Source organism: Brienomyrus brachyistius, unplaced genomic scaffold (genome assembly GCF_023856365.1).
Source record: "Brienomyrus brachyistius isolate T26 unplaced genomic scaffold, BBRACH_0.4 scaffold38, whole genome shotgun sequence".
In the NCBI taxonomy this organism is placed as follows: domain Eukaryota; kingdom Metazoa; phylum Chordata; class Actinopteri; order Osteoglossiformes; family Mormyridae; genus Brienomyrus; species Brienomyrus brachyistius.
Genome location: NW_026042313.1, coordinates 986820 through 1000536, shown reverse-complemented (window position 1 = coordinate 1000536; position 13717 = coordinate 986820). Strand labels below are relative to the sequence as shown.

The 13717-nt window shown below is 36.9% G+C and overlaps 1 protein-coding gene and 1 long non-coding RNA gene across 7 annotated transcripts; one reads left to right on the top strand and one right to left on the bottom strand.

Moving 5' to 3' along the window:
• The first annotated feature begins 265 nt into the window (after positions 1-265).
• Positions 266-1041, top strand: LOC125722444 (uncharacterized). The gene is made up of 3 exons (XR_007386384.1): positions 266-300; positions 673-719; positions 876-1041. It is a non-coding gene; the product is annotated as an uncharacterized LOC125722444 (long non-coding RNA).
• Positions 1042-2324: 1283 nt separating this feature from the next.
• On the bottom strand, positions 2325-10173 carry LOC125722437 (uncharacterized). Of its 6 annotated transcripts, none has more exons than XR_007386379.1 (11): positions 9002-10173; positions 7905-8017; positions 7641-7803; positions 7359-7551; positions 6781-6861; positions 6236-6352; positions 5848-5928; positions 5302-5418; positions 4196-4327; positions 3677-3780; positions 2325-2545 (listed from the first exon to the last, which is right to left on the bottom strand). XR_007386379.1 is itself a non-coding variant. In XM_048998595.1 (11 exons), exons 4-11 carry the CDS (start codon positions 7463-7465, stop codon positions 2423-2425), a joined length of 996 nt encoding a protein of 331 aa, XP_048854552.1. In that variant the 5' UTR covers positions 7466-7551; positions 7641-7803; positions 7905-8017; positions 9002-10173; the 3' UTR covers positions 2325-2422. The 6 variants fall into 6 exon arrangements, 4 of the variants coding, with proteins under 4 accessions (XP_048854552.1, XP_048854551.1, XP_048854553.1 ...); XM_048998595.1 differs by having other exon boundaries at positions 3677-3745; positions 7190-7551; XM_048998594.1 differs by having other exon boundaries at positions 3677-3745.
• Positions 10174-13717: the final 3544 nt, after the last annotated feature.

Here is a 13717-nt window from a genome sequence, read left to right as displayed (position 1 = left end):
TGTCATGCCCGGCTCGTCCGCTCCTCCTGTGTGCCACGCCCCCTGCTTACCCACGTGTGTTTCCCGGATCGTACCCAGCTGTGTCCGTTTGCTTTCAATCAGTCTTGTGTATTTAAGTCCTGGTCTCCCCAGTTTTCCTTGTCTGTCATTGATGTTCGTTGGCGTGAGTAGATGTTCCCCGTATCTGTTTCCTGTCCACGAATAAATCCCCAGTATTTCCCGACTTTGCCTACTTGCCTGTTCCTGCTCGCCTGCTGACCCGCACGATCGCTGCTTCGCCCGACCGCGGTCGTGACACAGGTAACCCAGTTTAAAAATCCATTATTAAATCTCACCTTATTTACATAAACCTTTTTCTACTGTAAGATTAACATTTTTGTATTATATCTTTCATATTTTGCAAAATCTATTGAAATATACATGTTGCAATAAGTTGCATATCAATAACTTTTATTACCAAGATCTCCTTTATAGCAATTTTATTATATATGATATCTGAGAACAAATAACACATATCCAAACATGCACACTTAAATTGACAGAAGTCATTTTTACTTTCATTTTTGAGACAAAAAGGATGTTGATGGCTTGAAAATTCGGAATGTTATCTGACCACTGTATGATACCGCGTGAAATTAAATAATATATTGATGTGTTATATATTTTAAACAGATGAAAAGAACAGTGATATATCAAAAGTGGAATGGTCACGCAAGCAAGTATGTAATAAATATTTCAAATTACAAATCGTCAGTAAAACAAATGAACCTCAGACTGATTTCCATCCTGGGATCAGCATTTTAAGTGCTATTTGTGAAAATAAGTAATAGCAAACCAATTTGATCCATCCAATTCTGCCATCTTTGTCTCCACAGTGCAATGACGAGGACACACTGAATTACGCTGCCCTGAACCTTAAGAAGCCAAAACCCAGGAGACAGAAGAAAGACAGGAATAATGACACTCTGTATTCTGACCTCCGCTACAGAGATTATGAATAAAGATGCTTCTCATTCATGTCAGTCACACAGAGTGTTCAGGGTGTAGCTTTAATAATGTTCAGAAGGAGGGCAGGGGAGCCAGTGCTTCTGAGACTGAATCACAGGATTTTACGGAGTTTGGTGTCAGTGTGTTTGGGGCGCATTTTTACTGGAAGTGCAAATGTTCAAGCCAGACTGGGGGCTGAGGGAGGGGGAGAGGGGAGCCACAGAGATTATTTCTTCATGGCATGGGGGGAATAAGCGGCTTTAATGTTGTGGAAAGGCTGAGTTGTTGCAATCAGTTCTTTGATGTGACACATGCTTACTTGTCTCCCTTGTGTACCATGCTGAATGGTTTGGGGCAAACGCACAGGGACTGATCGATTATATTAAACAGATGAAAGAAACTGAATGAAAATTTCAAGTGTTCTTAAATTACGTTTTTCATTTAATGTTGTGTACTGTATGTATTTTTGAGTATATACATGTACCTGTATATGTACCTGTATATATACCTGTGTCGTTAATAACGATGTGGATAATTAAGAAAGAGGAGTTTTGTTTCTTGCTCCCTGTCCTGTTACTTGGCTCACAAACATACACACACATAGACACACACACACACACGCACACAAACATACACACACAGATACACACAAACACACATGCACACACACACACACACACAAACATACACACACATAGACACACACACAAACACACACACACACACATACATACACATAGACACACACACAAACACACACAAACACAGACACAGAAACACACACATGCACACACACACATACGCGCATAGATCACTTTTGGGGACCTATGTCAGAACACCCTCACTTTGGGGACAAGGTTTTCCCAGTGCTTTGGAACCAAAATTATTGCTAAACATGGCTAATACGCATGCCGTATACACGCCCATCAGTTGAAATTTCCAAAAAAATCCTGTTTTAAAAGTATGAAAAAAACCCTTGCAAATGAGGTCATGTATTTTTTAGGTGAATTTTGAGGACATGGCGACACACACACACAAACTCCAGTTCAGCACTAATCTGAGGACATTTTCCCCAAATGAGGACACAAAAGAAGTTGTCAAGAAGAACTTACAATAAAATGTAATTCTCATTGTTTACAATTTGAAAAAAGCATCTAATGCGTTTTATGATTTTTAGGAACAGTTTGTAAGTTGTTTGCTATTTATAACACGGTCGGGAAACATGAATTTATAGAGCTGATCAGGAAAATAAAGTGTTAATGTGCAATGGAAATATTGCAGAAAATAAGCAGTCTATTATTATCCATCCTTACAAATGGATAAATAGGGACAAAATCTTGTGACTAACAAGAACTTTTATTTATTGTTTTTTCCATCCTATATGTACATATGTAGGTATACATATATACACACAGGTATAAATTGGCATCTTTCATTAAACAAGACATAAGAATATACATTTCAAATGACTTCCGTCGCTATCTGGCACATAGTCTACATCACTATAGTCAGTGTATTCAGAAACATCTGATGAACTGTAAGTGTTCATCACAGTCTCCTGCAAAAGAAATAAGAATTAAATGGTTAATGCTTCAAATTACATGAGGCTAATTACAATTACACCATCTTAAGCTTAAAATCAGAAAACTACCAATTTTGTATTTTGTTGACTGTTCCAAGCAGGGAAAACTGATTTAAAATGCAAAAAAATCCAACTAGCTGGCTTTATTTTAAATACTCTAGAAATAAAATAAACATTTCAAACTTTATGTTGGGCTATTTTAAACTGAGTATCTGTAAGCTTAACTTTATCATGTAAACTGAAAACAACTAAAAAGTGTGAAGTATTTCAAATTTTACAGATTTTCAGAAACTGCAGGTAGAGGAAAATGAAAGTGAACCAAAAGCCAGTGTTTAAAATGTCATCACTTCAAATTACAAAACTGTTGAAGGGATGGGAATAACCAGCGCTCATTCATATATACAGTGTAAGTAACCACTCTATACAATCAGCATAGGTACTCAGCCTTACAGTAAGAAGTAATTACCGTAGAGCCTCCAGAAAGATACAACAGAGAATATAGAACACACTAGATAAAATATGTCAAAATAATGTTAGGAATTTAACTGCAAATGTCAGAGAATTTATTTTGAAAATTTCATAGATTAAGGATTTACCATCCTAATTATGTCTGTGGTCATTACTCTGATATTTTTAAGATATAAAATGAGCAAAACTATTGTGTGTAAATGACAAATAATCATAATCAAAGAATACAGTATATTATTTGTAAAAACTAGTATAACCTGACACTGACAATGCCAATAACAATAATTGTCCAGCATGCAGCAAAACTATGTTCTAAATTAGTTAGCAATGAAAACCCATTATTATTATTATTATTATTATTATTATTATTATTAATCTGATTACACTTTATACTTTTGACATCGTTGGAGAGTCCTCAATCAGTGAATTCGTTTCAGAGATGCTTCCTTTACTGTTACTCTAAAAGCAGAAAATATTCAATGCACATTATGAACATACTTTTAGACCCTAAATGAATTTATTTGGAATTTTCATGTTATAGACCTATGCATATATACTTTTATTTACTTTATATAAGGCTGACATTTTTACCAATGCACCAGTGTAAAATGTCTACTTGAATGAGTCCTTAGAACATACCTCCACTTGATCAGCTGATAGGTGACCAAATTCATCAGAGGCAGAAGGTAATCCAGATCCAGATTCAAGCTTACGTAAGGAGAAAAGAAATTAACCTACAGCACCTAATATTAAAAAAAAATAAATAAAATTAAACGTGTTTTTTTTTATGGGGCGGCATGGTGGTGCAGTGGTTAGCACTGTTGCCTCACACCTCTGGGACCCGGGTTCGAATCTCCGCCTGGGTCGCATGTGTGTGGAGTTTGCATGTTCTCCCCATGTCGTCGTGGGGTTTCCTCTGGGTACTCCGGTTTCCCCCCACAGTCAAAAAACATGCTGAGGCTTTTGGACTTTCTAAATTGCCCATAGGAGTGCATGCGTGAGTGAGTGGTGTGTGAGTGTGCCCTGCGATGGGCTGGCCCCCCATCCTGGGTTGTTCCCAGCCTCGTGCCCATTGCTTCCGGGATAGGCTCCGGACCTCCCGCGACCCAGTAGGATAAGCGGTTTGGAAAATGGATGGATGGATGGTGTTCTTTTTACCTTTTCATTAATCTGACTAACTTTACACAATAGCAAGGTCCGTTCTTTTTCAAGTCTCCTTCGTTCATTGTCTTCCATCACATAGTGTTCTAGACATTTGTTATGGTGCCTTTTCAGTTTCTGTAATCGTGCCTACAATGACAAAAGCAGAAAAAAATATGTAAACAGATTTCACATACGGAAATACCAAAACAAATACCTCTAAATTTCAAGATAAAACTGGGGACATGAGAAAACATGGCTAATTTTTATTTTTCCGGTAGGCTGATTCGATCTTCTATTTTCAAAACTTCTCACTCATTTTACACAACAGTAATACCTAACAATAGCTTTTCCTCTTCTTTGCCTAAAATATGCAAACAACTATGCTAAGAATTAAAATTAGTGTGAGATGACAATAGTGCCATTTGACACACCCCAAGTTGCACAGGTCTTCACCATTAGAATAAGAAGCCTTTTAGTGTTATTACACACAATGATTACATGTTCATTACACCATGCGTTTCTGAAACGACTAAATAAAAAAGTTAACTTGTGACTAAGACCTTAGTACTAATGTTTAACAAAGTGTGGTAATACAGTTAATATGGTAACAATTCAGAATTTTTAAGCAACAAATGCCAATAATATAAACATTGCACAGAGAATTACAAGCAATGTAAAATACTGCACATAGAGCAGATATTTGCACTTGGCTGTAATTATTACACAGAGAGAATTATTGCAAACCCAGCGAAGAGGTGTGGGTTGGGGAGAATGTATTATATGATAACTGACACATCAAAGAAAAGCTTATATTAATCCATATCATCAGCATGATACCACACAAGCAACTAATCAAGCAGAACTAGTTAGCAAGTCTTTGCTTTGCTTATACAGTACAGTAAACAGTATAAGACTAATTCTGAGAAGAACACAGTCAAGTATTGCATAAAAGAAACTCATACAGTACATTCTCCAAAAAACAAACTGGGATTCAAGAAATTAAACTATGTTCAGAGAATTTGCACACTCAAGATAGTGAAAAATAAGGACCCTCACACTTGACAAATTCCAAAATGGGGACATAAGTCCGAAGTATATCCGATCTAAAACACAAATATTACCATAAAGGACTTCCGTTTTCTCTCCACAGTCATAACTTCACCAAAACTGTCACTAGTCTGGGTCATTTGTTTGTCCATTAGCGACTTATTTTTTTTGGCGTGCGAGTCATCCATTGCCTATAAAAGAAAAAAAACAGAAAAAGAATGACTATATCAGAAAGAAAGATACAAAATTCCAGTGTTAACAATTCAATACAACAATCCAGGGCTGCATACTGCCTATATTCTTTACTGGAATTAAGCCATCAAGAATTTTAAAACACAAATTTTACACAGAGATGACAAACAGGGATTAATTGCCCACGATTGATAAAATTATACTTTGAGACAAAGAACAGAAACACACATGGGTCACTGATGTATAGAGGAGACACTGATAAATTAGGATTAAAGTGTGCACCTTATTGAATATGATGGAACAGGATGCTCATATTATTCATGCTGGATAATGTGTTAAGTGTTTGTGTTAATCATTAATTATTAAGTGGTTTTACCAAATACTAAGGAACATTGGAAATATACAGCTGAACAAAATGTTATATTCACCTCTATGTAGCCAGACTCCAACTGGGGTATCTGGCTGTCATTCTGGACACTTTTCTCTTTTGGTGGGGATGATACAGCCACCTTTAAAGCAGCATTACTGTATTTTAATTTATAGCTATTTAGAACAAAACATAGTAAAATAAATTTGTTCCTATGCAACCTACAATCATTGTGTGTGAGCAAAATAAGGACCCTCGTACACATGACAAATTCCAAAATGGGGACATATAAAATCTCTACGTCTCCTCTGAGTGTCCAGACCAATCACTGTGTGTTATGTCCTCATTTTGAACAATTCCGTCACACCAATATCAACTCAATCTATATAACTATACAGTGTAATCTTGCCTGTCATTCACAGATATCCAAAGTAAAACAGATATATTACTACAGAGGTCTTCCGTTTTCTCTCCGCAGTCATAACTTCACCAAAACTGTCACTAGCCTGGGTCATTTGTTTGTCCATTAGCGACTTATTTTTTTTGGCGTGCGAGTCATCCATTGCCTATAAAGGAAAAAAACAGTAAAAGAATGACTATATCAGAAAGAAAGATACAAAATTCCAGTGTTAACAATTCAATACAACAATCCAGGACTGCATACTGCCTATATTCTTTACTGGAATTAAGCCATCAAGAATTTTAAAACACAAATTTTACACAGAGATGACAAACAGGGATTAATTGCCCACAATTGATAAAATTATACTTTGAGACAAGGAACAGAAACACACATGGGTCACTGATGTATAGAGGAGACACTGATAAATTAGGATTAAAGTGTGCACCTTATTAAATATGATGGAACAGGATGCTCATATTATTCATGCTGGATAATGTGTTAAGTGTTTGTGTTAATCATTAATTATTAAGTGGTTTTACCAAATACTAAGGAACATTGGAAATATACAGCTGAACAAAATGTTATATTCACCTCTATGTAGCCAGACTCCAACTGGGGTATCTGGCTGTCATTCTGGACACTTTTCTCTTTTGGTGGGGATGATACAGCCACCTTTAAAGCAGCATTACTGTATTTTAATTTATAGCTATTTAGAACAAAACATAGTAAAATAAATTTGTTCCTATGCAACCTACAATCATTGTGTGTGAGCAAAATAAGGACCCTCGCACACTTGACAAATTCCAAAATGGGGACATATAAAATCTCTACGTCTCCTCTGAGTGTCCAGACCAATCACTGTGTGTTATGTCCTCATTTTGAACAATTCCGTCACACCAATATCAACTCAATCTATATAACTATACAGTGTAATCTTGCCTGTCATTCACAGATATCCAAAGTAAAACAGATATATTACCACAGAGGTCTTTAGAGCCACCTTTAAAATGGCATTACTGTGTTTTAATTTAGAGCTATTTAGAACAAAACAGTAAAATGAATTTGTTCCTATGCAACCCATTATCACACTGTGAGCAACTCTTGCAAACAGTAATATATGAAATGTTGTAAAAATGCCAAAATAAGCAAAAAAGAGGAAACCTAAATACCTGTCTTCTCCAAGGCCAATCTGAATCTCCATAATTATAATTAATCTCTTCTCCTGACAAAATGTCTCTAACAGCAAAGAGACAAAGATGTGGACTTCCTTCAACATCTACTACTTTCATTCGACAGTTTGGATTCCTGTGCTCATCATTGACAAGCCTCCTTAAAGACTTGTCCTCTTGAGATGCGTCTATACTGTGTAGAAGACAAAATACAGTGACTCACCTGAACCAAAATCAGCAAAAGTATTTTAACACTTTTAAAATTGTCAAGTTCCTGCTTACCACCAGTTCTTCCCTTTCCATTGGAAATCATAGAGAAAAACACTTTTAGCCTCACTATATCCATTCTTTCGTTCAAAACTCTCTTTCTCCGACAACAGTTCACACCTATATTCTACTACAAAATCTCCTTTGCAAATGTCCACCGTGCTGAACACTCCTCTTCCTACAAGAAAACAATAATTCATCGATAAATGCAGTCTAAACAGACACAATATTACACATCCCAAGAATATTACATAAGCAGTCCACATTTGTGATACATACCTTTATAAACATTAATATAACGCTCTTCAATCACAGCCTTATCAGACTTTAATCTGATATGCAACTTGACATCCTGCAATGGATGACATCTTTTTCTCCTAATGGAGTTCATTCTGTAACAATGCAGATTACAGTTATCACTTAAATTATATTCATAAAAAACAAATATAATTCCATTATTTAATAGAAACATTAATTGTCACTCAATTAAACTCAAAATATTGTGCAGGAGATGGTTTCCAGGGCTGGGCAATATAGTTGAAAAACAAAATCTTGATATCTTAGGTCACTGTATCGATATTCAATGTATTTAAATATTTTTTAAATATCTCTAAAGTACTTTTGAAAAGTTAGGATAGAAAGTCAGAATGAATTTTTTTTTGATGAATGGTTTTATTTATTCAAAGTAGTGTTTCCTAACTGAAAAACATAAAAATGCATCTCTGCTGAACATCGCATGCGCACCACGGAACATTAATTACTACCGGCGCCATCATTGCGTTACTTATTCTTGCACTGCCTGCTCTGTTTGTCGTGCCATTTTAGAGCAAATCATATTGTGTATATTTACAATTAATAAATAAAATCGATATGACGATACACTATCAAGCCAAATCGTATGTAAAAAGTTATCGAATATAAGATAAAAATTCGATATATCGCCCAGTCCCGTTTTCCAAGACTAAAAATAATGGGAAACACCTTCATAATGTTATAGATTATATATAATTATGTTTCCCATTATTTTATATATATACAGTATATAAGCGAGCAGCTCACGTACATGGACCGAGTGTTTCAAATTGGCTACATGTCATGTGCTACATATCCAGTATCTCATTTACACTTCATAATTTAAAGATAAGTTTATAAGAATATCATAATTATGATATACTCTTTAAAACAGGTGTGTGCCTATAGTCTGTTCAAATTCTTATTTTTAAGACATTTAAAGAACTACAATTGTTACGCTTCTAATTCCCATACATTTTACTTACTTACTAAGTTAATGCGGAAATTATTTCCAAAATGTATATTATTTTCGGTAAAAAAAAAATTAAAAATTCTAATGTAGATAAGAAATGGAACAACTTTACCTGTTGGCGCGAAATCCTTCCTCCGATGTTTCCCCGCGAAAGTGACGTCTTTCCAAATTATAGCCGCAAAATCCACTTAGTCCACTTGTTAACTGCGCAGTGTGACATAAATATTCCTCCGCGCTTGTTATTGCACATGTATTATATATGACGGCCGAAAGAACTATTTAAAATTATAGGACTTCCACTTAAAACAGGTAGTATTATAAACATTTATTTTGCTTTCAGAATGTTTAGTACGCATAATACATGCTAGCGTTATATGTAGTGGCTTGATACATGGAATTAGCATATTAATATTAGCCATATATTGCTCCTTATTTTATAATATATCAGAATGTAGTTTGCCAAGCACGCTACATGTTAGCGGTTCTAGCAACCTGATATATGGAATTAGCATAGTCGTATTTGTTATATAGTGCTCCTTATTTTTCTTACTCTTACTTTCTTACACTTACTATGTATGCGTGGTGACCTGTTACATGGAATTATTAGAGTCATATTTGCTATATGTTGCTTTTAATTTTCTGTTTTATCTGAATGTGGTTTGCTAAGAAGACTACATGGTAGTGATTGCTAACATTACAAATAAGTATAAATCGGCGTAGGTAAATTTGCTAATACTGTTCCTTATTTTTGTACTTTATCAGAATGTTTATGGTTGGCATGCTACAGTTATATTAAACTGTTATATTTATTGATGTACTTTTACTGCGTGATAGAAATAATATTACCAGGGCATGCTAGCAATGTGTAAATATGCTGTATATATTTACGTTATGCTAAATATTAGCCTAAAGCTTCCTCCAGTACAAAAGTAAAATTTCATTGGTTTAGATCATCCAATCAAAAAAGTAGATTTTCATTGGTTTGTTTGGATCACCTGATCAAAATGTGTGCGTAGAGTAAGGAAGTGCAGTTCACATGAATTCCTGTTGGGGCGCTGCGTTTTACACACTCTGGGGGGGAGGCACACACACTTTTGGTACACAAATCAGGTCTTTGTCATTTTTCGGGACACGTGAAATTTTTTGGCCAGTGATGTTTTTTAGCATACTGAACATGATAGTATAGCTAAACAAATGAGGACGTGGTTTTTGGTCCCCATTTGCCAAGAGGTCCCCAGTTAACTGGTGTGTATTCAGGAAAATGTCCTTAAATGTGACCTATGCGAGTACACACAAACATACATACACATGCACACACATACACACACATACACACACACACAAACATACACACACAGACACACACATGCACACACACTCACACACACACTGCTACGGCTCTGTAAGAACACTAGCATGCTCTTTTGTGTGAGTGGGGTGGGGGGTGTTAAATAAGATGAAAATGACAATGGCTGTACTTTTGTTATGCCAGTTGTGTTTCTATCGTCATTGTATCATATTCCACAAGCTTTTTATTCTACAAGATGTACAAGCCAGTCAGTGTATTCAGTGGGGTGTTCAGGAGTCATTAGGTTCTGAAAAATGTCTTGCATTTAAAACATAATGTACTTTTGAATACTTAAGTATTTTTAGATGCAAATACTCCAGTACTTTAACTGAAGTAAAAAATTAACTGAAAAGCTTTGAGTATTATTTGACGAGGAGTATCTATACTTAACTCAAGTAGTGAAGTTGTGTACTTTGTCCACCTCTGTCCAAAAGTGACATACAGCTGTAAGCTGTTTTGGTTTGTTTGTCTGCTGAGTGCTTCTCTGCAGTGCTGCAGATGTTTCCACTGGTTAGATGCAGCTCAGGAAGACTGACCCACTGACTGCACTGTGCTGGGCTCACTTTGCAAAGAGTAAAAACTACACAGAGAGAACAATACCTGCTGCTTGTAAGACCCTGTTTCCTCTCTACCTCACCCAGGTCACGCTTTGAAGTATTCAGCCTAAGTTATTTTATCCAAACAAGCCACCATTATTATTCATGCAGCTGAACATTTGACTGGAGCACATGATTGCTACATATCACTACCCTGTACATGGAACAGAATGTACAGCTTTCACAACAGAACAAAATTCTCATCAGTCCACATCTGAAACCACCACACATCTTAGGGATCCCATTTATAATGGTACATTTTTGTTTTATTCACATTCTTTTTCATCACACAGATAAACACCATCCATTAATCTTACAGCATGTATCCTGGTCAGGGTGATGGGGACGACACCACCTATATCGAGTGTGATTTAAGGCCAAGACCTTAAAAGGGAGAGTCAAGACTGAGGCTTGTTACAAGAGCAGTGGGGCACAAAACAACAAACAACATCATTATGAATGTAAAAGAAATGTATGTATTTATAAATATAGGGTAATAATAGAAACAAAATATAAGAATATATTACATACAGGAATATTATAGGAATATTAAAATTAACTTATGCACAATCCTTAACTTATACACAATCCTATTGCATGTAACATTATTGCTCATGTGCAAGATATTAGCCTCCCAAAGGAAGCTGCCACACAGGGGAATAATGCACTGGCTCAATGCAACACTGCACGTCAGTGAATAAGGAGGAACAATATTGCAGATCAGCAGCAGATAGAAACTGTATCAGAAGACAGTGAACAGAGGAAAAGTTCAATGAGCAGAGTGCAGATTATAAAGCCTGACTGCTGTGGGGCCCAATGACCTGCGGTACTGTTCTGTCACACGCCGGGTGTCTGAGTCTCTTACTGAAGGAGCTGCCCCGGGCCTCCATAGTCTGTTGGGAGGGTGAGAGGTGTCACATAAAATTGATGACAGCCTTGTTATCTCATCCATCTACTCTACAGTGCCAAGGGACGCTCCTCCCTGATGATGAGAGGAGTTTAAGCATGTGGACATTTGGGATAATGTAAGTTCATAACTGGATAGTCAGCTGTACGACTTCCAGTCTGTAGGCAGACTCATCGCCTTCAGTTATGATGGCAAACGTAGTAGTATCACCTGCAAAATTCAGGATCTTCACTGGAGCAGCAGTGATTTGTGTAGAGACTGAAGAGGAGGGGGAGAGCACAGAGCCTGGAGGAGCTCAGTGCTGAGGGTCAGCGTGTCTGATGTGTGCTGTAAGCATACAGATGTCCTGCATTTGTGGAACATTTTGTTTGTGCTGCTGTTTAAATGTGTTGTTGATGCTGCAGTCAGTAATTTTCCACTAGCAGTCTCACCTCCACATTTTACAGGAAGACTGACCGACTGAGAGCAGGGTGTTTGTGTCTCTCGTCTCAGTGAGCGAAAACCACACAACCGTCAGGTCCTCAGCTCAGGCCCTCTGCTTCACTAGAAAAACCACAAAGGGTATTTTTATCTAAAAGGGGGTGAGCAAGTGAGATGTTATTGACAGCATGAATTTGTCTACTAACATTTTAAATCCAAACCTAAAAAGCAGTATGTCCAGGATGTCAGTAATTACATTTAGTCAGTATGAACAATTTGGGTGCAATAATATAGAATAATGTAGAATTTTGCATAATTCAGTTAATACCAGTAAGATACCGATCATTAACACTATAAGGTCATGTTGCTGAATCTCATTGTTAAAGTTAAATGAATCTACGCATTTTTATACACACAAGACTGTGCTTAGTTCATCTTTCAGTCAAAATCACACAGTGAGGCAAATCTGAGCATCTTAATTGTTTTTGTCTGTGTGGAATGGCATCCCATGCAGGCCTGTGCTCTGTGCTTCCTGGGACAGGTCCCACCCTCTCCAGACCCCGACGAGAATTAGTAGTCGCTGGATAAAAGAATGACAAAAGATAAAAATACAAAAGTCATTTTTGCTGTCTAACCTCTGATTACTGCATGACATTTCTGATGACTGATAAGTAGAAGATACGTTTAGTCTGTTTCTTGGTGGTAAGATGTTTCCAAAAGGAGAACCACAAAGAGCACAGTCATTTTCAAGGTTATTTCTCACTGGTCAGTGTGAAAGGCTGCATCATTACTATAATGCCGGGCTCAGCACAGTGACTGCACCTGCTCTGCACTGTAGACCACAAGCCAGGCTGCAGACCATCAGCCCTGAAAGTTAAAACAGGACTCGTATGTGTGTCATGTGTTGTTTAATAAAAATTTACAGGACAGAACATAGTGGATTCAGTTTCCTTTGCTCTTACACTCCCAGTCCAAAGTGTGGCCACAACTGCTGTCAATGCATCTGTCTCTTTTTTCACTGTGTTATTCACCTTAATATCAAAAGACTCCAAACCGGTACAGTAATGCAGAACAAATATTGTAACTAACAAGAAAGTGGGGAGGTAATGGACAGAAGTGTTGGTTTTTGGTAACTCCACTCCTCTGACCTCCACTCCATTTTAGGTTCCTTGGAAAAATATCAAACACCTAGGGGTTAAAGTCGACACCAACCTTAAGTTTGACACTCAGATATGGTCAGTTGTCAAGTCAAACTTTTTACAATTGAGGCAGTTGGCCAAAATAAAGCCAATTCTTTCTAGGCAGCACTTTGAGACAGTAATCCACTTTTTTGTCGGTACTAGTTTGGACCACTGTAATGCCCTCTATGTTGGGGTTAGAGGCTCCACTATTGTTCACCTCCAGAAGGTTCAAAATGCTGCCGCACATGGAAATATGAGCATGTCTCCCCCATTTTAGCCTCACTCCACTGGCTGCCCGTACATTTTAGGATTCATTTTAAAATTCTGTTATTTTCTTTTAAAACCCTCAATGGTCTTGCTCCACCTGACCTCTGTG